General features: G+C 34.7%; 5 protein-coding genes across 5 annotated transcripts; 4 read left to right on the forward strand and 1 right to left on the reverse strand.

Annotated features, from left to right (window-relative positions):
• Positions 1 to 1,769: 1,769 nt before the first annotated feature.
• LOC139843308 (rhodanese-like domain-containing protein 11, chloroplastic) lies at positions 1,770 to 8,228 on the forward strand. The gene is made up of 10 exons (XM_071833382.1): positions 1,770 to 1,969; positions 2,048 to 2,143; positions 4,123 to 4,230; positions 5,004 to 5,100; positions 5,464 to 5,503; positions 5,586 to 5,660; positions 5,730 to 5,817; positions 7,009 to 7,076; positions 7,440 to 7,512; positions 7,966 to 8,228. Exons 1-10 carry the CDS (start codon positions 1,832 to 1,834, stop codon positions 8,047 to 8,049), a joined length of 867 nt encoding a protein of 288 aa, XP_071689483.1. The 5' UTR covers positions 1,770 to 1,831; the 3' UTR covers positions 8,050 to 8,228.
• A 1,630-nt stretch (positions 8,229 to 9,858) lies between these two features.
• Positions 9,859 to 11,732, forward strand: LOC139843374 (DNA repair protein XRCC2 homolog). The gene is made up of 2 exons (XM_071833451.1): positions 9,859 to 10,007; positions 10,237 to 11,732. Exon 2 carries the CDS (start codon positions 10,259 to 10,261, stop codon positions 11,174 to 11,176), a length of 918 nt encoding a protein of 305 aa, XP_071689552.1. The 5' UTR covers positions 9,859 to 10,007; positions 10,237 to 10,258; the 3' UTR covers positions 11,177 to 11,732.
• Positions 11,733 to 11,843: 111 nt separating this feature from the next.
• On the forward strand, positions 11,844 to 14,084 carry LOC139843731 (cytochrome P450 Tp4149-like). Its single transcript, XM_071833876.1, has 2 exons — positions 11,844 to 12,820; positions 13,371 to 14,084. Exons 1-2 carry the CDS (start codon positions 11,921 to 11,923, stop codon positions 13,977 to 13,979), a joined length of 1,509 nt encoding a protein of 502 aa, XP_071689977.1. The 5' UTR covers positions 11,844 to 11,920; the 3' UTR covers positions 13,980 to 14,084.
• A 4,564-nt stretch (positions 14,085 to 18,648) lies between these two features.
• Positions 18,649 to 20,004, forward strand: LOC139841619 (SAC3 family protein C). Its single transcript, XM_071831831.1, has one exon. It carries the CDS (start codon positions 18,796 to 18,798, stop codon positions 19,792 to 19,794), a length of 999 nt encoding a protein of 332 aa, XP_071687932.1. The 5' UTR covers positions 18,649 to 18,795; the 3' UTR covers positions 19,795 to 20,004.
• A 1,108-nt stretch (positions 20,005 to 21,112) lies between these two features.
• On the reverse strand, positions 21,113 to 22,900 carry LOC139840440 (protein LYK5-like). The gene has a single exon (XM_071830707.1). It carries the CDS (start codon positions 22,898 to 22,900, stop codon positions 21,113 to 21,115), a length of 1,788 nt encoding a protein of 595 aa, XP_071686808.1.
• Between the last annotated feature and the right edge of the window lie 1,303 nt (positions 22,901 to 24,203).

A 24,203-nucleotide genomic window follows, 5' to 3' on the forward strand; every position in this document is an offset into this window, starting at 1 on the left:
ACTAGTAAACACATAGCAAGCATATTAATCAAGTTGGCAAATTAATGAGTATTAGACATATTAGCAAGTAGCAAGTAATACTCACACATAGCAAGAGATAGTTATTCCAAGATCAATCATATGGATATTTGCACAACACTATGGTTCAATCTTTAGCAAGCTTACTTGCAATATAACATATTGCATGATTAATGTATAAGCAAACATTAATGTCCAACACATGCACAAGGGAAGAGCAATCTCTAGTTAGGACTTGGTGACCATCCTAAACGTATGTAAGTGTATTTTAGGATTACAAGTCTTTACTAGTTATACTTAAAAGTATTGTTCTTCATTTAGCCTTAATTTGTCACTAAGTAATCTTTAATTGTAATTAGTGTTCTAGTGGCATTAGCTTATATATGTTGGTACTCGGTGATCATCCTAAGAATGTCTAGACAAGTTTTAAGATCACAAGTTGTTGATTAACACTTATGTGTTATGCCTAATCATGGTTAATTTGTCATTAAGATGTAATTAAGCGTAATTAACCAAGATTAATGTTTTTATGACCAAAACTCAATTGAGTATGGAGGGGGCATCTATTCTAAGCGTGTTGAGAAATGTTTCATGAATTATAGATGTCGGGAAGTAGTCAAACTAAATTTGATCGAAAATGGTGACAGAGAATTCAGCAGTCGCACTATGGTTGACCGTGGTGGCGACCGTGCAACTTGTTTTCACAAAACTGCGTTGCAATTTAGTCTAGGCTTCTACGGCTAAGTATACGGTCTACCGTACTTTGACTGTGTACTTCAATGATCTTTATTTTCATTTTATAAGTTTTGTTTGACTTGGTTATTTGCAAGATCAAGTATGGATTAGTGAACTTGCGTGTTTTATGTTAAGATGTCGATAATCACTTATGCATATGTATGTGTCATCATCAAAACATATTATTTGGTTAAGCATCATACTTAACTTTGTCGGTTAGTCCATTAACCAACATTCAACCAACATAAAGGATAATAATATTTAATGCATTTTTAGAGCACATGGAGTCGTCCAAATTTTTTGCCGTCACCACAATGCGGCGCCGGGATGGTGGCACCGTCGACTCCTTTCCGGCGTTAAACCGTCGTTGGAGCTCGGCGTTTGGCTTCAGCGTTGGCTAGTCGACGGTGGTTTCGCTCTATTTTCTTCCTTTTTTTCTTTTTCTTTATTCTTCTTTTCTTATTTTCATCATTTAATTTAATTGTTTTTGTTGTTGGTTGTTGCAGGTGAGTGGAGAAGATGGGATGAAGGAGATGGTTTGAAGATACTTTTAATATTTTAGGTTTATATAGAAAAAGTTGGGCTAAATATTATTTATTATTTGGGATAAATATATATATTATATGTTATTATAAGATTTTTTTTAAGTATTGTTTTTTATGCATTGTATTTTTTTAATTAACTATTGTATTTTTTATTAATGAAATTAAGTAATTAAGATTTGTATTTTTAAGCAAATAATTAATTTAGTTTTATTATTTAAACGAATTAAATATTAATTAAAAATGAATTAGACATTGAAATTAGAGGCTGAATAATTTCCCATATTTTAACTTCGATGTAAATTTCAGTGTCTTGGTTGAAAGAGACTGCAATTAAACACCAAGTTAGTTGTCTTTTTGTTCTCTTAGATCTTACACTATAAATAAATGGAAATAAATTGTGTAAAATATGAAAAGTCAAAATAAATTATAGAAAGACAAAAAATCATCATAACCGGGTTAACCATATCCGTTTAATTCTTTTGATTTTCATCAAAGTTCCCATTCTTCTATTATCTTTTTTTCCAGTTTCCACAATGACAATTGTTCTTGGTCATGTAGTTTCACCTTTAATTTTAACACCACATTACAATAATCACAAATTCACCAAACCCCATTTCTTAAAGTTTCCATCTTTTAATCACAAACCGCACCAATTCCAGTCTCAATTCAGTGTATGTTTCTGTTCCAAAGATCCAATTTTTATGAGATATTTTGCTTAAATTTTGTATCTGACAATGTAATGAATTCAGCATAAAAGGATTGTGAAAGCACAAGCAGTTGATGAAGATTATGAGTTGCAGCAAGTTAAAGATATGGCTGCTGCTAGAAAGAGATGGGAAGCCCTGGTATTTCTGTTGTTTCTGTAGCTTAAATTATATCAATAAGTTATATGACTTTAATTTGTGTAGCTTATTGTTTCACTATTTTGGCCATTTTTCTTTCGTAGAAATATCTGTTGTTTATATATATGGAAGTAGAAGGCCATTTCTTACATTGTAGAAAGGGATAATGATGTGTTATAGCAATGTAAGTTTACAAATGTAGAAAACTAGTGATGTTTAGTAGTGATGTATCATGTATGTAGCATACTTTCTTTGCATATTGTTATTTGATCAAACCTAATATCAAGGATAATAAGCTTGAGTGTAAAACTGAGGGGGGAAAAAGGTTAGATTTAATTGTTTAATCTCTGGCAATCGTACAAACCCGATCGGGATCTGGATCCGCGAGGGTGTTAAACAATCAGAGGATTAATCAGCTCAACGGACGAGCAATCAATATCTAAAAGCATCAATTCCGATTTAGGAGATCGGAATTTGATCGGAATGAGTGAACTTAGTTATGAGAGTGAATTTTTGCTGAGTAAGTTTAGGGTGAGTGAAGATGATCAAATGAATAGTCCAAGGGGTCTATTTAGGCTGTTTGTAACGGTACAAAGTGACACCGTCACTTGCCCATGTGGCAACGAAGAAACACCAAATTTTGCGTTAATGGAGTGGCACTTTGTGGCGTCACTTTGGTGTGAGTTAGAAAGTGACACCAAAAGAAACTTGGTGTCACTTGTTTATTTATTAATTTAAAAATATTATTTTTATCCTCATTTAATACTTAACCAATTATATTTTCACACATCATCACAATACTCCTATTTAACACCAAAAAGAAACACGTCCTACTCAGCAAAAAAGTTTAAAAAGGCAAGCGACACCACAAAGAAACGCCACAACCGTTACAAATAGTCTTATAGGCGGTAGGGTTTGTTACATGAGAGGTGCTGACGTGGTACATGTACTACTCATGTGCGTAACAAACTTTCCGAATAAAGGGGCTACGTGGCACACACGCTCCCCATGGGTGAATGGCCTACTTTCACCTACGAATTTTCAGAGGTTTAAAGAGTGCGCATTGCCAGATATTTTGGGGCTTACGTAACACTTTTACCGGATATCGTGCTTAATGCCCAAGATAAAGGGCTTACGTAAAATACTACCTGACGTTCTACAAGTGTTCTTATCCGGTATCTGGTCAATACATAAAGCAACCTGGATATCGGAAGACGACTTTCCAGAACAAGCCCAATGATGACTTGTTTATACTTGATGACCAATATTTACCCCGTCTTCGGGTCACAACTCCGTTCCCTTTCCTATCCGATATACAAAATCGTATAAACAACTTTGATTTCTCTTCTTTGAATATGACCTGTGGGGCGTATCATTATTATTGCATATGTACTTTGAAAATTTGAAAGTGGAATATATTGTTCAAGTCAGTTACCAGGGTAAAACACCTTTTACATATACACTTCCATAAATATAAATATAAATATACTACATAATATGGAATGTTAATTAAGAGAATTAAAAAGCCAATCAATGATTTGTATTGATCAGTTTGTTAATTGACAGAATTGATACAATTGTTATGGATTTACAAATAAACAAGTGTTTGGTGTTTTATACACAAAGTGACCAACAGCTAATTCCTAGAATGGGAAGGATCCAATTATACTTTTGGAACCCTCATTTACAAATAAGGAAAAAGATGATGAGTTGTGCCAGTTTGGATCCGTTAAACTTGGCTGCTACTTGTGACTTCTCAAACGGGAAATGATGACTTTAGCTTTCTGATCCCAATAGTCAACTTACCAAATATGGTAATTGACTTCTACTTGCTGTAATCTAACATAAAATGCTAATGAAAATATAGCGAGTTAGGTGCATTAAAAACTTTGTTGCATACAGTTGTGAAAGTATGTTATTATTACATGCCACTGTCCCTTTCATGTAACATTTTATTAAAACTTTCCACTTATTTATCGTAGGTGAGGGATGGAAAGGTGAAACTTCTTACACCAAAAGAAGCTGGATACGCAATTCAACTTTCGGGCAAAACCTTGTTAGATGTTCGTCCTTCTACGGAGCATGAAAAGGTGAATAGCTATCAATTATGTAGTTCTCTTTTCCAACAGACATTTATAATAAGTACGTGAAAGAATACCGGATTCAACGTTATTATTATTATTTGTTTGTAAAAACAATGTGTATAAAACTGTATCTAAGCCACTCTTAATGAAACATAATAGGACATTTTACAACCAAACTCGTATAAAGGCCAATATATGCACTCTTTGGGGGGTTCACATTAAAACCAATTGTTGATAGAGGGAGTAGCTTGTATGATGCAGGATTAAATATTATTGGGCCTTCACATGTTGGACTGCAAAATTATTATGGGTTTTATAAAGTTGGACCAAAGAAAATAAGAATGGGAATCGGTTAATTAATCTTGAGCTAGCATGTGGTGAACGTAAAGAGCAAGTCAGAAGTTGAAGTCATATTCAAATTCATATTTGTTCTTATCTTCTTTATTTGCTTTTATCTTCTTTTAGTTTATCCTTTTGTTTTTAGCCTATTTAAAGTTGACAGATCCTAGCATTTAGTTTTAGTTTTTGAGTTTGACATTTAAATTAATAAAAGATTGTTATCTTTTACGTGAGATAAAAAAGCCATATTTGGCTTGTATCTTATTTAGCGTATCTTTAGTCGTTAATATCTGTTTGGCCACGATTCGTTTACATTATTGTATGCTTATATACATGCTTAAGTTTTACAAGTTTTTGAGTATGTGAATTGGGGTTTACACCCAACAAAACGTGACACAAGTTTTAATGTTGTTGACTTGTTTTTGATTCTTGTTTTGAAGGCATGGGTTAAAGGGTCAACATGGATCCCCATCTTTGATGTTGATAATCGACTTGATGCCGGAAGTCTTTCAAGAAAGGTCACTAGTTATATGATGGGTATCTTACCGTTCTATCATCTTTTTGCTTATATTGGAATATATATCATTATCGTATCGTCCAGTATTCCTAAAAAGGACCGCATATTATGTTACTTCTTCCATGTATAATGAATTAAATTGTCTATACTACTTCTCCATCCAAGTAAATGTTTCATCTTTTGTTTTTATAAGATCCTAAGCAATCTCTAATTATAATAAAACAGTGGAAATTTGTAGACCCAAATGAAAGCACCGTTGAATTCCTTATAAGTCTTAACTTGTGGGTTATTGATTAACACAACGATGTTTTTAAGCTTTAATGATGTAAGTTAACAAGTTATTGTGAATATTATTATCTTCTAAAGATCTTTTATGACTGCAGGAGGTTGGTGGAGTGGTGTGCCTACACTCTCTTACGATAAGTATGTCAAGAATTGTTTTCAATCATGGATTTTGCTGATACTAAAATAATATGTTTTTGCTTACAACTCCTGTTTTTGATAGCCAATTCATACCAAAAGTCGTAGAGAAATTTCCAAAAGATACCGACCTTATTGTTGCATGCCAAAAGGGATTAAGGTAAACAAGTTTCTTAGTTTTTTATTTAATATGTCCAATTTATGTTAAGATATATTTCTGTTGATGTAGATCTTTAGCAGCTTGTGAGCAGCTATACAATGCTGGTTATAAAAACCTTTTCTGGGTTCAAGGAGGTCTAGAGGCTGCGGAAGAAGAGGTACGCTTTGATTTTAATAATCTACAGGTCAATAAATTTAACATTGTAGTTGATATCAACGACCAATTCGGTAAATACAGTAAATTCGTAAAAAAGCTAGTGTTTGTAAGAAATCAACTATAACTTCTTGATTATCTGGTAGTGAAGCTGAATAAGAAATTAAATTTTCACAACAAGGTTTGACCTCAAATAAATTACCATCTTTCTTTTAATATGAAAGGCAAGATTAAGGTGATAATTTTGACTCGCTTACTTATCAATGGATTGGTTGATTTTGGTGATGTTCTATCTCTTAAGTATCAAATGGTTTGAAATGGAGCATTTAATGAAACAGGTTTAACAAGTTAAGATAAAAAGTCACACAAGGTGATGTTAATGCTAAAATTAATGTAAATTGTTTTATCTAAATACATGCAATTAGATTAAATAAAAATGGTAACTATTAGATTAAATAAATGAGTATTAAATACAAATTCTAATAATTAAGGAAATTTCCAGGATTTGTAATTAATAAACGTATAAAAATGGTAACTATTAAATTAAATAAATGAGTATTAAATACAAATTCTAATAATTAAGGAAATTTCCAGTGCATTAAATGCACCCTAACGTATGCCTCCGTGGCATACGTTAGCAAAACCCTAAAAGGAAATACTTATATGCAATTTTTATCGCGCTCGGGAGGCTTGATTACCCGAGGTTTTACCTTCTATGAGGGAGCCAATGTGCTCGTTCATAGGAGGGTTTCCTCGCTTACCCAAAAAAAAAAAAAAAAAAAAAAAAAAAAAAAAAAAATTTATACAAAAATGCTTCAGGTCAACTTCTCATGATGTAACATATATCACTTGGTCAAATTCGGTCAAATGCATTCAAAGTTGGTCAAACTTGGGATTACTCGGAAAATTGGTGAACACTCGGCCAAAACTTGGAAAATCAGTCAAAATTGGTCAAAAATCTGTAAAGGTCAAACTTAGTCAATATCTGACTACTCCCCGAGTTGCCGAGTACTCCCTAAAAAGTCTCGATCGAGTAGTCCTCGAGTAGCGATTTTTGCAACCTTGATGAAGATACTTGTTATCTTATTGTTAGTTTTGCCACATCTAGTTTCTACTTTAGGATTTTCCCATAATTCTTGGAAACTGAATTTAGAAAGTCGAGATTATTAGAATGATCGAGTATTGTTCGGTGCAGGATCTCGAAAGGGAAGGTCCTCAGCCCTTTAAGTTTGCTGGAATCGGTGGCTTTTCTGAGTTTCTTGGGTAAACAACCTTCCTAATAATCGTATACGAGTAACTGTCAATGCAAATATATTTTTCGCTTTGCTTTAAGATCGTATTATAAAAGGGTACTAGCCAAGAAAGGCATAAAATACCACTTTTAACACTCGGTTATGTCAAATTTTGTCTCTCACAATAAGCCACATAAATTAAATCTCTCACATTTGAGGAACATAGACAACAATTAACATTCTATTTCAATACAAGTTCCAATTTTGTTGTTCTTCTAAATATGAGAAATTGAATTTGTGTTACCTTTTTATGAGCGATTAAACTTTGCATACCCCACATGGAAGCATTATACTGGGAATTGGCTGGCTTAGTTTTTTATTCTTAATTATACAGTTGGACTGATCAACAAAGAGCTCAAGCTGCAAAGGAGGGATGGGCTTACCGATTAGTCTTTACTGCACGATTGGTAATCACTCTCGAATTTCTCAACTCTTTGTATTGTCAATCTGGCAAAATGGGCCGGTAAAACGGGTTGGGTATGTGTCCAGTTAGTCTTTCTTTGTACAGCTTAGGTTGGTTTGGGTTGACTTCAAACTGAATCACTCATCGCCCGTACTGTTTAATTATTTTTATATCAGTATACTTCATCATATTTGATCACAATACTATATTAGTGCAAGAATGATCTTTATCTTTTAATAGAATTATTTATTTATGCAGGTTATACATGATAGATAATACTATGGGTAGGATTTTCAATTTTTTTTATATTTTGTTTTTTAATTTCACATGTTTATTCTGTTACTCAGCATAGACCAGAACCCATATTGTCCTATTCATAAATAACTGAGTCAGAATTTATATTTATATTTATATTATTTACTATAAGCTAAACAATGTGAATCTATTTACTTCCCAGCTTGGGGTCGTTATTGCTGCCGATGCACTGTATATTGGAATTCAGCAAGTGGCTCACTATCTTCAGGATATAAGGGCTAATTAGAGATCCATTTTTGAGTTTCATTTATTGCGTGTGTACCATTTCCATGAGGTGATTATACTCATATTACCTCGATAAATTTTGTCATAGTTATCACCTGTAGGTATATGTATAGTGTACGAGTAACATGTCCGGATTCTTTTAAGTCTTTTTTGTTAATGCAATACTTGACAAAGTCAGAGTTGTTCTTAGTATAAACTAAGATTATTCTACATGGATCCTTCAAGTGCAAATGCTTATATGTATATTGGTTGGGTCAGGCGTGTTGGTGAGTTGGGTAACAAGTCAGAAGTCTTGACTCCTTTTTTGTCCGGTCAAAATGAGTGGGTTAACATGAAACCCCTTTCGCCCAATTTTACAAAAAGTGCAGTAAGTGGAAGATGGAGTGGAAGGTCTCATGTTCAACCTCACTAGCAATGAATCTTAAGGACAGAAAACGGTCACGGATAAACCTGCTAGTCCATCCACATTAGGGTAAAAAAAATGTCGTCCAGGATAATGAAAAACTTCATCCGTTACATTGTGATATGCCCCTCACATTTTTTTGCAGTTTATTTGTGACAGACCTTGTCATCATCTCCTCTAGCACTATGACAATTGTGTGTGAGTAAATCAAACACTAAGAACTACCAGAATTCACTTTCATTAAATTGCAAACAACTAAAACCGAGGAAAACATCCCATAATAAGACAAAATAATCTCACCACGTAAAAACTCTGACACTCAACACTATTCTAATCATTCACTCAATCTAGAATGCTGAATGCGTGTTAACAAACTAGAACAAACCCAAAGTTGTACAAGAAAACAAATAGAGATTTCAAGCCTTCACTTTTAATTCCATATCATCACAAGATAGTCCAGCCTTGATATCCTTGCAAAAGATCTCATGTTCGAATCTTGTGAAGGTCGCGAAAGAGTTGTAAACAGCGGGGCAAGATATTGGGACATACAAGGTGTGCAATCGCACATGGTCCAATATCCAAAAGGTCCAAAAAAATATAGTCCATCATTACATACATAAGTCCATTTGATTTGATATTACATTTTCTACAACAGTTATTTTGAGTATTGTTGGTACTTACAACGTTTTTTATTATTGAATTTATTATCATTATTATTATATATATAAAAACTTTCGTATATAAAAGACCTACATTTAATTTATTGAACATCAACAGAACAACCCTGATAAACACCCAGATGTTGTTAGAGTATGTGTTCGAATTACTCAAACCTTAGACCAGTTTTAACGGTGCATGAGACTTCATCCGTCAGATTATGTGGCCAATCTGACGAAAATTGACGGATTATAACGGGACGTCAATTTTCATCGATTCGGGGTGTCAGTTGGACTTCTAACACAAATTTTTTTTGTCACTCCTCCTTCAACCGATCACTGGTTAGTCTGATTTAATAAATATAAATTTTAATAATTAATTTATTTTTTCCCACCCAATTTGCAATCACTACTCAATATTTGACACAAAAAATTCACAACGATTAAAAATTGTCAATAATTGACATTGCCTTGTCACAAACAGATTACACTTTTGGCCAAAAAAATGCATAAATTGCCCGTGATATCACTAACACCATCATAAATTATAAATGGTATTACAGAACGTTTACAATATCTCTTTTAATTCCAAAGTTATAGAAAGACCCCTTTATGTTTGCTTCTTGTACCTACAGAGCCCTCAATTAACATAATAATTACCTTATAAACCTTTGAGTTTATCGGCATATTCAATAAAGTACAAAGTACCTAATCTATTTAACATGTTTCTTAATACTCCGTGATTATTTTTAACATCGGTTCCGGCTGCAAATGCATCCAAAAGTAGTGCCTTGATGTTAGTCACGGATAGCAAAGGAACCCAATACAATGAAAAGTCCCTCAAAAGTTGTTGAATTTCTTCCCATTTGCCCTTCACTGTATTTTCGCCATAGACATGAGGTATGATATATACTTACACTGTATATACTAAAATTATTCATTTAACTTTTTTATATATCGTTTCTATCCATATATTTATATAATACTAATACTAATACTAATATTAGTCGTATATGCAGTTCCTTAGGCTTTTTATTTGAGCTTTTAAGTTTGATTTTTTATGCCCACCAACTGTTTGATAAAATGACAATAAGAATATTCAAATCATGTGTGCTTTTTTTGTGTGTAGGTTTGACTAAGTGATTGTAAATATGGCTAAAGAATGGATAATAGGAAATGAAACTGCAAAGCAAATGTTGGCTAGAGTTGTTAAAGAAAGACCATTGTTGTTATTACCTCACCCCCTTCACAGAGTCCCTCTTAGTGTCAACAACATCGTCGAAATCGCAGGTCCATCTCCATCTGCAAAAACAGAAATCTTGATACAAATGGTTGCTAATTGTATTCTTCCTAAAGATCGAAATGGTGTGGAATATGGAGGATTAGAACGTCCCGTGTTGTTTATTGACTTAGATTGTCGACTTGATGTATTCCGTCTTTCTCAGATACTAAAACTACGAATAGCCAAAGCCAACAAAAAAACTGGTGTTGGATGTGAATATGATGACGTGGAGGTTTTCAAAGAGAGTATGAATCGGTTTTCGTATACTCGTTGTTATAATAGTTTTGAGTTTCTTGCCGCTTTGAAGACATTGCGTTACACTCTTGAAAAAGGAAGAACATTGAATGTTAGTGGTAAAGAGTTTCGTGTTCTTATGATTGATAACATTGGAGCTTTTTATTGGATTGATCGTGGGCTCTCGTCTTTACCACAAAGAAACCCTAACAGGAAAAACGCGTGTCTTCAAACTGTGTTTGAAACAGTTGTTAATGAAATAAGTAAACTTTTGTTATTGCACCCAATGCTCGTTTTAGCTACAAAAACGGTTACAAGTCAAGTCAAAAGTTCATACTCTAGACGTGGTTCAGGTTGGTCAAACATTATGTACCGTGAGTATATGCCGTCTATCTGGCAGTCATTTGTGACACATAGGATTCTTGTGAGAGCCTCAAATGATAAAAGAAACGTTCAGAATCATGTATGCTATTTGGCAGAGTGGTTACTGCCTGCACTAAACGTTTTAGATGAGTTTGTTGTTGTTGATTCTGGAATCTTTGCTTCCATTTAAGGATGCTATACGTTATATATTGGCATGATTCTGGGCTCTAAATGCGGTCATGGTAGTTCAGTGCAGTATTGAGTTTGAGTGGCCTGATTGATCTTTAGTTTGATGCTTATAGGTTTCTCAGATTACTGCAGAAACAAGTTTTGGTAGTTTTTTTTTTTTTTTTTAAGCGACTTATCTTTAAAATCAAGTTCTTTTTCTAACATAGAATGCGAAATAGATCTCTCTGGTATAGAATACGATTTAAGTTGAACTGGGTACTAGTCCAATATTTGCCCGATTATATTTCACTCTTTGTTTGAAGTGATATTTTTAGGGTGGGCGCTCACTAATAAAAAAACTAGTTGGTGAAAACTGAGAAGTATGTCTGGTCAATATTCTTAACCGGATGATCATACCCTACCATATTCTAGGAGTGCATGTTTGATCAATGATTCACCAAACCTTTTATTTATAATAAAGTAATAACCTCAGATAATAAAGTAATCCAAGTATAATAACGAGTCTCTATCATATCCTAAATATAATACTAAAATCTCATCATAGCCACTTTGAAAATTTAAAATACATATTATAAACGTATATAGTTGTATTCATTAGCCGGCCGGCTCAATAGAAACACTATAGCTTAAGTTAATTTGAATTTGTGTGTTTGTATATATATATGTATAAATAAGCATATATATGTATATATAAGCATATATGGGGGCAGTCCATTAGCATAATCAAGTTATTATAATCATAATCATGATAGTGTTATCATCCTCATCACAAACCTCTCTTCTATCTTTGTTTTTGTTTGGCTTTGTGGTTCTTTTTGTTAGTTTCAAATGGATCTCATCCTACTCTAAGAACAAGAAAAGCTCACCACCATCACCACCAGGACTTCCCATAATCGGAAACTTTCATCAACTCGGATTGAGACCTCGTGAATCTCTTCGAGATCTGTCTCAACAATACGGTCCACTGATGCTACTTCACCTCGGTAGCACACCTACACTTATCGTCTCCTCAGCCGAAGTAGCTAAAGAAGTCATGAAAACTCATGATTTAGCCTTTTCCGATAGACCAAGTTTAGTTATTCCTGACATACTATTCTACGGCTCTAAAGACATTGCGTTTTCTCGTTATGGAGAATATTGGAGGCAATTAAAGAGCATTGTAGTACTCCATCTTTTAAGTGCAAATAGAGTCAAGTCATTTAGACAAGTGAGAGCCGAAGAGGTTGGTAACGTGCTTGATGCGCTTAAACAAAGTTGTGGTTCTTCTGTTGATATGAGTGCGTTACTTGGTTCATATACAAGTAACGCACTTTGTAGGGTTGCGTTTGGAAGGACTTATGATGGGTTGGGGTTTACAAATAAGTTGAAAAAGTTTGTGGATCTTTTGGGTACTTTTTGTATTGGTAGCTTTATTCCATGGTTGTCTTGGGTAGATAGATTAAGTGGTATACATGGGAAAGCGAAGGCAATGTCTAAAGATATCGACGATTTTTTAGTAAGCGTTGTTGAAGATCATCTAGTTAAGAAGAAAATAAATGATCAGGGTGAAGTAACACAAGACTTTGTTGATATCTTGAGAGAAATTCAAAATGATAAATCAATCGGGTTCACTCTGTCTACAGATACTCTTAAAGCTGTCATCTTGGTACGAGTTTTTTATTCTCTTTGAATCTATTAATTGTTTCTGATTAAGCTTAATTTTTTACTTTTAAAGAAGAGACTATCACTTATTGTGAATGACATTGTTTTAAGTTTGTTTACACGTTTCAAAACACTTCATCGTATGTAGAATTATAAATTCCACGAATAAGCAATAGTAAATTATAGTCAATACGTTCAAATGTTATGAAAATGACTTTGTTCAACAAGTTACTCTGTTCAACCATGTTTCAAAAATGGAATTCAGCTTTTGCTTTCAAGAAAATAGATTTGACTAGAGTCAACGGGTCAGCCATATCTAAGTGGCTGATCATGATTGTGATTTCGAATCTATGTTGACATATAAATGTGATTTGTACATACATGTTTACTAGTGTATTTAAGGTGCAAGTTTTAGGATGCATTTGATTACCTGGTAAATGAATGGTTCAACGTTTAACGGTGAATGCCGATTATATAAAATTTCATTATTTTAATTATATAGTTACAATGTACAAATAAATTGGATTAATAATTAAGAGTTATGCTTCTTGTAGGATGTATTTGTAGCTGGATCTGATACCATATTCTCAAGTTTGGATTGGGCGTTAAGTGAGCTAATAAAACACCCAAGAGCAATGAAAAAATTGCAAGAGGAAGCATCAGAAATAGGACAAGGAAGACCTGTAATTCCAGAGGAGGATTTGGACCATATGACATACCTTAAAGCCGTCGTAAAAGAGGCTTTACGATTGCATTCACCACTCCCACTACTCCTTCCTCGAGAATCACGGCAACAAGTCAATCTCATGGGGTACGACATTCCGAAAAACACACAAGTGATCATCAACGCGTGGGCCATTAATAGAGATCCCACCACATGGAACGAAGCAGAGGAGTTTAAGCCAGAGAGGTTCTTGAACAATCCCATGGATTATAAAGGGCTTCATTATGAGTTTCTTCCTTTTGGTGCTGGTCGTAGAGGTTGTCCTGGTCTTCATTTTGGTGTTGTTCTTCTTGAGCTTGTGTTAGCGAACCTCGTATACAAGTTTAACTTTGAGTTACCGAATGGTGTTGACGTGACAGATCTTGATATGACAGAGGCTAACGGCGTAACAGTTCAAAGGAAAACTGCTTTAATCGTTGTCCCAAGTCCTCGGTTTTAGTAGCTACTTGCTGGATGCATGTAAACTTTTCTTTGAATCATTTCAACTTTTCAATTCCTTTAAAGTCGAATAATACAATTTTAGTATATGTTACTATAGTGTATTAGAGAACTTAATGGGTTTTTGCCTAAGGTTCTTGTACAATTTTTTCCATTGTTACCGATTGGTCTCGTATGATTGGCCGACGACCAGCCTCTAGTCACTTGTTCGAGATGTTCATCTTAACTAGGGTTACTCACGATAATCCAACCGAAAAGTTAAAAAAACTGATCCTAAAACCATTTATATTTCACTTAATTCAATATTCAACCCTTGGTGAATATTTACTTCATCAAGGAATTCACTGTAACATCTCGTATCGATTGCATTTGCATACATACATTATACAACACACCAACTGGGAAGAATGGATGGCGCCTCTGATTGGTTTAGAGAGGCGGCTGGCTAGTGTAGAGTGACTCTAAATTGGTAATTTGACTTTTTCTTGAAAAAAAAATAATTTTTTAAGGCTAATAAATAATAGTGCAAATATTTAACAAGGGCAATAAGGATGAATAGATGATTGGTTTGTGGCTTACTTTTTCCCGTTGGTATAATCCTGGATACTTTTTTTTTTTTTTTTTTTTTTTTTTTTTTTTTTTAGCCCCCATTTTGTATAAACTTTTAGTTTGCTCTATTCTAACTTTTTGTTTTTCAAATTCATTCCCCCAGCTTCTGACCCCAATTTATTTTGCATTTTATTTTTAATGCCTAGCATTTTTTTTATTCTATAACTCTTCCCTCAAATTGTTTTAAAATATTTCTTTTGTAGCTTCTTTTATTCTTTCCAATTTAATCAAAACATGTTAAAATTGAGTTTTGAGTGTTAAAAACAAGTCACAGCCGTGTTCATCAGCACAGACGGGTGTAAACAGCCTTACCCACGCGTGTAAGACCTTACCCACGCGTAGGGCTATGCATGGTCCATACCCGGACCGGACCAGACAATACCCGGACCGGACCGAAACCCAATTTTTTATGAAAATAGGAACCGAGGACCGGACCATTAATATACGGTTCGGTTCGGTCCGGTTCTAACTTCGGTCCAATCGGTTCGGGTAAATACCCGACCCGTACATATACTTTAGAAAAAATGTTATATATATATATATATATATATATATATATATATATATATATATATATATATATATATATATATATATTATTTCATTCCATTATTTATAACGCACTTCATATAATTATCGATATATGTCATACACAAATGAAAAAAACTTAAATCATATAAATAAACCAATCCAAGTTCAAAATCAAAGTAGAACTATGATAGCGTATATTTATACATATGTATATACATAGAAATGACCTTATAGAGTTCATCATATATCAATTGTAATTTGTAATCCATTATTTGCTTTGGTTCCAAGATATGGTACGATAACTAAAATTCCTATTGTTATTAAGATATTGTTTACATAGTTATGGTGTATTGTATGTTGGTATATATGTAACGTAATATCTATAGGATCATTGTCATAATAAATAATTATGTATATTAATATCAAGGATATATTAGTAACCTAATATATGTGGGCCGCAAATATATATGTTTTCTCGGTTCGGTCTAGACCAATGGTCTTTTCGGGTTTGGCCCGGACCGGACCGAAACCCGAAATAATGAAGATATATGGACCAAGGACCGGACCAAATATTCTCGATTATTTCGGTTTCGGTTCGGTTCCTCCTCGGTCCTCGGTTTTTTTCGGTCCCACCCGGACCATGCACACCCCTACCCACGCGTCTGAGTCTTTACCCGCGCGGATGAGCCTTTTACCCGTGCGGATGAGCCCTGTCAGACAAGAGTCAACTATGACAGACAAGGGTCAACCCTGACAACACGCGCGAAACTTGTTTTCACATGCATGTACGTTCTCATGCGCGTATATATGTTCTCCCACACGTATGGAGACCTTTTAAGTGATAGAAAAATGATTGAATATTGTGAACGCGTTCCAGTCACATGCGCGTATGACGGATTCATACGCACGTATGGGGGACTCACGCGCGTATGACTGATTCATACGCACGTATGGGGGACTCACGCGCGTATGTACTGATCATACGCACGTCTGGGGGACTCACGCGCGTATGTACTGTGACAACAAATGGGTTAGGTGCAATATTGACCCAAGTGTTTGATTGAAATATTTTCTACCTAACCATTATAATATTTTTAAATATGACTTGAGAAGTATACTGACTCGAAATATGATATCTCAGGTGATAAAGCGAAAGAGAAGACTCTAGTAAAATAAGAACGTCGAGTTCTTGTGTTTTCAGGTGAGTGGGAGTATCGTTATGGATATGATTATATAGTGACAAGTGTAGTGATCAGTGTCGTGCTTATGATTAGACTATGTAGTGAGTATGTGACCAATGTAGTGATTCTCTGTGACTATGTGTACACCCAGTGATAACGTTGATGGTGTTTTTTAGATGTAAGAGGTCAACCCTCTCCACCTTGGTGCTTTCGGGTGGGAGTGTGTTGGGTCCAAGTGTTGATGTCTTAGTAGTATAGTTCTGAATGACGCATGTGTTGCGTGTGGAAGACTATACTAGTGATTCAGTAGCAAGGACCTATCGGTAGACTAAAGTCCGATCAGCTAGTAGTTGAAGGCCCGTACAAGCCATCAGTCCTCCTGTTATTTTGTGCTTAGTGACCAGTGACTTAAGTTGTGCTTGATGCTTATAGTGACGTTCATTTAGATATTTCCATTCACTTAGCGACGCATTAATCCCCCCACAGTATTCTTTCTATGCAGGTGATTTACAACATGTTTGAATGAAATCTAATATTGGTCTCGTTCTACATAGGGCACTCTTTTTAAAGAGATAAAATCTGATCTTGAAAATTCAAAAAATCATGAAAATGTGAGTGAATCCTATCCTGAATATCTGATATTATCTGGGGCAACACACACCATGCATCAACCAACAAGCACCGTTCGTGGAGCGTGATGCGTGGTTTAGGATGCTAGGATGTATGAGTGTACCCGGTAAAACCAACAACAATGTTCGATAACACACACCACACACGGACCCGCACGCACCGTGCGGTGGTGCGTGGACGGGGGCAAAATGAAAGTTTTATAAATGTAAGAGCATATCGTTAAACACTTTGTGATATAGGAACATTTTGATTTTGAGTATATTTATTCTGAAATCATCATCTGGGCTTAATAGAATTGAGCTACGCTTAAATCAGACTATAAACGAACCCACCCTTGTGGTCCAGTGGTTCACCCCTTTGCACTTGTGCATTGGAATGGCGGTGGGGAGGTCTTAAGTTTGAGTCTCTCCCCTTGAAAATATTCATGAAGTTTATTTCCTGAAAGTCGAATTGCCCCATGGAAGGTTTTACCGACACGTATTTAGGATCCATGTCCGACCGTCTGCCCCTCGGGATGATATAAGGTTTGGATCCATGTAATGCGGTTCGGGTTTCCTGTCCAAAAGCGCGTACTTGCGTGACAAATGAGAGTATTCGATGCCAACAACTTGCCCTTAAAAAAAAAAAAAAAAAAAAAAAAAAATCAGACTATAAACTCTACGAAAATGGTAAATGGGCCTGTCTTAGTTAACAGAAATTCACAAGATTGAACTCATCGGCGTCTAAAGTTCATCATTTGACCAAAAAAAACCCTAACTCATAAAAGAAAATTTAGAAGTCATGATTGATTATAAAATATTTTCGAGATCTACATTTAATCGGTGAAACTTGAAGCTGAATCTATACTAATTGATGTAAGTTTCATTCAATCTTCAGAAATACATGATTCCTTCCGCTTGTGTCATTTTATCTTCTTGCTGAATCTATCATTTATCTATTTGTTGCTCTTGAATTGCGTTGAAGAACAATTGTATAAAGCACTTCAGACACTCAATTGATCAGTTAATTTATCTTTAGTAAATTTTGTAGAATCTAATATATAGAAGTTTACATGTTTGAACTTGAGGATCGTATGAAATCCCCAATATGGTGAAAAACTGAGAATATAAAATTACCCATCCCCAAATACATATGAAATTTACATGAACCTGAATGCACAGGGAGTCTATCTACAGAACGGCACTGTGTAATTATTCATTTTATATGTAGCTATTTGGTGAAGTGATAACCATATGGGTTGCCCGTCACTTGTTTACAAGTTATATACCCCATAAGAGGTTAGATGCATACAATTGAAATCTGAATAAAATTGATGTTAACTCGTGTTGTATGTTTTTTAAGATGTTTTTGTCTGACACTATGGACCATGTTTGTAGAGAAGATGTGGCCTAAATTTATGTATGCTGAATTATGCACATTACTAAGTCTGCGAGTTTGTAGACAGAATAAAACATTAGTTTATCTTATGTCTTCAAAAAAACAAACAGTCTGCAATGAAAACATCAGCACATAAAGCATAATAAGACCCTCAGATTGAAAAACAAATGCCACCTTCTATTTAATCTATTCTCCATTTTGATTTCAAATGTTTGGTATCGTTTTAGCTTAGGATTGTATCTTATGGAGAGATGGCAACCTCCACATGAAAGAAGGGGGCGAGGTAGAGGAAGAGGAAGAGGAAGAGGAAGAGGAAGCTATTCATCTTCATATAATTCCCAATCATACAACACCGGATCTTCAAACACTTCGAATTATGCTTCCACTACTAGAAATTCAACATCGAATGTTAGGGGTTCGTGGGTGCAAAACAAACAAGAAAACAATGTTACCAAAGATGTTCCAAACATAATTGGAACTTGCCCTTTCATGTGTCCAGTTGACGAGAGGGTGCAACGTGAACGGCTACGCGATTTATCCGTATTTGAAAGGCTAAACGGTAACCCGAATAAATCTTCATCTACACTTGCAGTTAAAAAATTCTGCAGAACAATCTCCACAAATGAATTACGTGATGCAGATATTCGTCCCCTTTCAGTATTACAGGACACGTTAGATTACCTTTTAACCATTTTCGAGTCCAAACAACATTCTTTTGAAGCCATTCATGACTTCATTTTTGATAGAACTAGATCCATAAGGCAAGACCTTAGTATGCAAAATATCATAACAGGAAATCAGGCAGTTACAATTTATGAAAAAATTGTAAAGTTTCATATCGTCTCTCATTACAAGCTTCGAAGAAGTAATCTGAACTCCAGTTCAGATTCAGATATATCTCCGATGCATTACCTTAACATGGAGCAGCTTAAAAAGACGTTGGCATCTTTATATCACTTGTATGCACAAAATCAGAAGTCAAATTCTGAATTTTATTCGTTTTATGTGCTTCTTCATCTCGATTCAGAACATCAATCAACAGGGGAATCATTATCGTTATGGTTCAGAAGTATTCCGTATGGTGTTGTTAAGTCTAAAGAAATGATGTTTGCTCGCAAGCTTTTAAGGTATTTTCGTTTTGGGAACTACAAACGTTTTCTTGAAACTATAGAAGCCGAAGCATCTTGTTTACAGTATTATGTTATTGAACCGTATGTTAGTGAGGTTCGTGCGTTGGGGTTATCGTGTATGAATGGTGGAGGCTACAAGCTTAATCCGTACACACTTTCAGACTTATCGAAACGCTTGCTTTTGGAGGAATCGGATGTTGAATCATTTTGCAAAAATTGTGGTTTAGATACTTCTATTACTGATACGGGAACAAAGGTTATGGCTACAAAGCAAACGAGTTTTTGTTTTCCGAAAAGGTATCAAAAGTATTACCCGTTGGCTTCAAAACGGTTACAGAAGTGTTATGAGGAAGTATAATGAAGAATTAAGGAAGTAGTGTATAAGCTGTTGTAACAAAATCGATTGTAGTTTATCCTGAATTTATCAGGAAATAATGTAGCTAGATCTTAATTTGTTTCGCTTGTGTAACCCGAAACTGTGTATATGTATAATTTGATATAAGGTGTTTTGATTGATGTAGATATTAAAACAAGTTATGAACAATGTTATTGCTTGTATGTAGAATAGTGTTGATTCTAAAGGAACAAGTAGTGGGACTGGAGAATACAACATTTTTTTTCTTTCTTTTTTTGCTGCTGCTGCACATTGAACCTATCATTTCTGTCTAGAGGTGTCAAAATGGGCAGGTTGAGTAATGAGTATTGGGTTAAACGGGCTCGGGGTCAACAGAGAATGTCAAAATGGACAGGTTGAATAATGAGACTCCAAGTAATGGGACAGTGTAGTAATTATCTGTGATATGATTAGATGAGCTAAGTACGACTAAAATAAAGGTGTCCCAGATGAGTAAGAAAAAAGAAGTGTTCAAATGGAGTTAAAGTATGATTAGAGGTGCTAATCTTGATTTATGTTATTGAGAGTGTTTTATGCAGATTTTGAAAGATTATTATTAGCTTATAAGCTTCAGCTTATTGTGTGCATTTATTTTATACAGATTGAGTGTATTTATGTGTTTCTGAAGAATGATTGAACTAGTCTGCCTTGTTTTCTTGTTTATGTTTATAATGACTAATAATTACAACAAAATTTATCATATTTTTATTATTATGTTACTCCGTATTATTATATATTCTCATAACAATATTAATTCAAAAACAATGTAGTTACATCATCATTTCTACAATAGTTGTTACATACTTAAAAAGGATTGAATTGTTCAACATTCATAAAGCTTAATCTTGTTTTTTCTATGAAGAAGGAATAATTATCATGTGGACCTTGATAATGACACTTACATGGGGCTTTTATGTAGTTACAAATGGCTTATCTCTAGCCTTTGTTCTTTTCCTGTTACAAACTTGCATATAAATGTATCTGTCACACCTGAGGATGCCAGTGACACAAATATTAACTATTCACTTATATTGGCAATAGCACCATACGAATCATCTGAATGGCTTGGGCTAGTTCCAATTTCATAGGAGACATGGTAAACGATTTCTGAAGCAAATGACTGCACGATTTGTTATTAACGATTCAGCAAGTGTGCTAAAACAGCCGTTGGTAATTTCAATTTTCTGAAAAGAAGGCGGAAACTCGTAAACCCGACTAGTTGGTCACATTGAGACTTTAAAAGAACAAACTTTAAAAAGATTTGACAATTTTCAACAAGTGTTCATAATATTCTTGAAAGAGTCTTAAGAACATCATTCATAGTAGGCCTAACTTGAGGGTCATCTTGTATGCAACATTTAGCCAAAAGGGCTAAACACATTGCATCCCCTAAACCATATTCCCCTTCCAAATCAACATCCATAAACGTCTTAAACTTCTCTAAACATTCGGTCGAACCACCCAACACTTCCCCATCAGCCAGAAACTCGACACAGTCCAACCATTTCCGACCAATACCTGCCTCTTTCGCCGATAAAAGTTCCAATAAAACGACCCCATAAGCATAAACATCAACAGGATACCCAGGAGCTAAACAGTCCTTTTTCTCGATAATCAACGAATCTGTCCAATCTCCACTGTCAAAATCCACCCCTGCTATGTAAACTACTGGTGTTGCAAACTTAAATCCTGTAATTTTTGCCCTCCAATCTTCTGTTATTAACACATTTTCGCTACTTATGTTTCGATGGACATATGTTGGTTTTGTGCAATGATGTATGTAATGCAACCCTTCCGCTAGATCAAATGCGATCTTTAATCGTTTCTCCCATGTTAACTGTTTTCTTGTATTTGAGTCCTGCAAACAGTCTCTTAAACTTCCATTTTCGGCAAATTCAAACACCAGATAAGCTTGGTTCGTTTCGAAACAGCATCCTTCTAGCTTAACTACATTAAAATGATTGATGGTTGTCAATATGTTCACAACATGATGACCAGACTCGATTGAATCCATATCTTCTATCGCAACAAAGATGTCGTTAGAAATTAGGCCTCTGTACACCGATTTACCAATGGATGAAGAGACAGAGAACTCGTGTGTTGCGAGTTTGAGCTCATCGAAACTAAAATTCGTTATGGAGTGCTTCAACTTTGACATGTCATCAAGAAAATCGGGCGATACACGTTTCAAGTCTGATCCTGTTACTGACAGGGGTGGTGGTTCATCGTAACGACATTTCCATTTTAAGAATATAAGAAACAAAACTACGCCGAGAAGAGAAATTGATGCAAAAATAATTAGAAAAAATGAAAACCGGTTCTCCATTCCAGGTTTCATGATTCCACTAACTGGAATGATGTCCTGTGAACTTGGACCAGTAACCACCACGTGGTCCAAGTTCAAGACTGGGGGACCCCTTGTTGGTACCAACAACGTGGTCCCCCCAAAAATGGTTTCTTTCGGGCCCAACCCATTCACTTCCAGGATGGACCCTGGTGTCACCCCAAATTTCTGAGCGATCACATCAACGGTATCACTCTCCATCACCGGATACGTCACGAGATACTTTGTACCAATTGTCTCGTCTGACAAGTTGACACACGCACATTTAATAGGTACGCTAACGACTACGGTCTCATGAAGGTTTGCATTTTGCATTGCCAATACATAAGGCTTCACCATCCCTTGGTATACTTGACAAGCAATATCTAAATCTGAATAGGAGTTATCGTTTGTGTAGTTAACGACAACTCTAGATGACGAGTCGGGGCAAGAACAAACGATTGGGACGAGGACTTCACGATATTCCAAATGACTTGTGGAATTGAGTTGGGATTCATTGACATTGTAAAGTTTGGCAATGTAGGAAACTGTTTGGTTAACATGAGGTCTATAAACAACATAAGTTTTGCATGTTTTGTTGATGGAGTTGCAAGTGTAAGTTGAACCATAAAGGGGTGGTGTGGGTGTGGTGCAAAGGGTTTGGTCATATGGTTGTACGGATAACATGGGTTGTATAATTGTAATTAGGAGAATAAGGGCTAAAAGCAAAGTGAATGTGTTTGCCATTGGTTTAGAGTTTGAAAGAATGTGTTTTTTTGTGAAAAAGTTGAGATTTCAAGAAAATAAAAAATGGGTAACCAAGAAGAAAGACATGTTTTAATATGGGCTTTAGCCTGCTCCTGGCCGGCTTTTATCTAATTAAAATTGAAACAGCATTTAATTGTCTTATATATTTTATTTTATTATTTTATTTTATTTTATTTTATTTTTTTGAACGGCAAATTATCTTATATATTTGACCAAGTACATATTATATATATATATATATATATATATATATATATATATATATATATATATATATATGCGCAGGATCAATGAGGAAGTAACCAATCGGGGGGAAGCGGGGGGAAGCAAATTTTTTTTTTTTTCGTTTGTTTTTGAATTTTTTTTTCCGGCATCAAGATCACACGAAAATATGAACATTTAGAAGAGACACTTCGTGATGAATGTTATTATTTAGGCGGGAAAACGATCGACAAAAATAACATTCAAGATAATATTGTTCGTGAAGAATATGAACGTTTTTTTTTCTTCATGTTTTGTGAAGTAAAATTTAGCCCGATTTAGAGTTTAGGGTTTATGGTTTAGGGTTTAGGGTTTGGTGTTTTGGGTTTATTCCATAAACCCAAAACACCAAACCTTAAACCCTAAACCCTAAACCCTAAACCCTAAACTCTAAACCGTTCGTGTTAAAAACTCAATCTAAATCCTAAATCTAAACCCTAAACCCTAAATTTCTAAACCCTAATATCTAAACCCTATAAACCCTAATATCTAAACCCTAATATCTAAACCCCAATAGCTAAAACCTCAAAATACGCTCGAAAAATACGATAATTGTTATATATTACTTCTTCGAACGTTTTCCCGCCAAAATAAAAATATTTATCACAAAGTGTTTCTACTAAATGTTCATATTTTCATCTCATCTATAATGTTCGTGAACAAAGTTTTTTCAAAAAACGAAAAAAAAAAGTTTTTGCTTCCCCCCGCTTCCCCCGATTGGTTACTTCCCTCTTGATCCTACCACTATATATATATATATATATATATATATATATATATATATATATATAGTAGTGAAATGACCCGTGAAATCACGGATTTGTTTAAACGAAATAGTTTATGATATGTTTTAGGTATTAAATAAATATAAATATTAAAGTCATTTAGTTTAATGACCTGTGAAACCACAAGTTCTGACTAAGAAACTTTGTTTATACAAACATATTGATATACTTAGCTTGGTCAGAATAAATGAACTACATTTATTCTCCCACCACCCTCTTTCGATTTTCATCACAAT

The sequence above is a fragment of the Rutidosis leptorrhynchoides genome, chromosome 4 (assembly GCF_046630445.1).
Source record: "Rutidosis leptorrhynchoides isolate AG116_Rl617_1_P2 chromosome 4, CSIRO_AGI_Rlap_v1, whole genome shotgun sequence".
Lineage (NCBI taxonomy): Eukaryota > Viridiplantae > Streptophyta > Magnoliopsida > Asterales > Asteraceae > Rutidosis > Rutidosis leptorrhynchoides.

Coding starts and splice junctions, on each gene's coding strand:
- LOC139843308 (XM_071833382.1), top strand. CDS start 1,832: ATGACAATTGTTCTTGGTCATGTAGTTTCACCTTTAATTTTAACACCA. Junction 1,970..2,047: donor AATTCCAGTCTCAATTCAGT/GTATGTTTCTGT, acceptor TAATGAATTCAG/CATAAAAGGATTGTGAAAGC. Junction 5,101..5,463: donor GGTCACTAGTTATATGATGG/GTATCTTACCGT, acceptor TTATGACTGCAG/GAGGTTGGTGGAGTGGTGTG.
- LOC139843374 (XM_071833451.1), top strand. CDS start 10,259: ATGGCTAAAGAATGGATAATAGGAAATGAAACTGCAAAGCAAATGTTG.
- LOC139843731 (XM_071833876.1), top strand. CDS start 11,921: ATGATAGTGTTATCATCCTCATCACAAACCTCTCTTCTATCTTTGTTT. Junction 12,821..13,370: donor CTCTTAAAGCTGTCATCTTG/GTACGAGTTTTT, acceptor TGCTTCTTGTAG/GATGTATTTGTAGCTGGATC.
- LOC139841619 (XM_071831831.1), top strand. CDS start 18,796: ATGTGTCCAGTTGACGAGAGGGTGCAACGTGAACGGCTACGCGATTTA.
- LOC139840440 (XM_071830707.1), bottom strand. CDS start 22,900: ATGGCAAACACATTCACTTTGCTTTTAGCCCTTATTCTCCTAATTACA.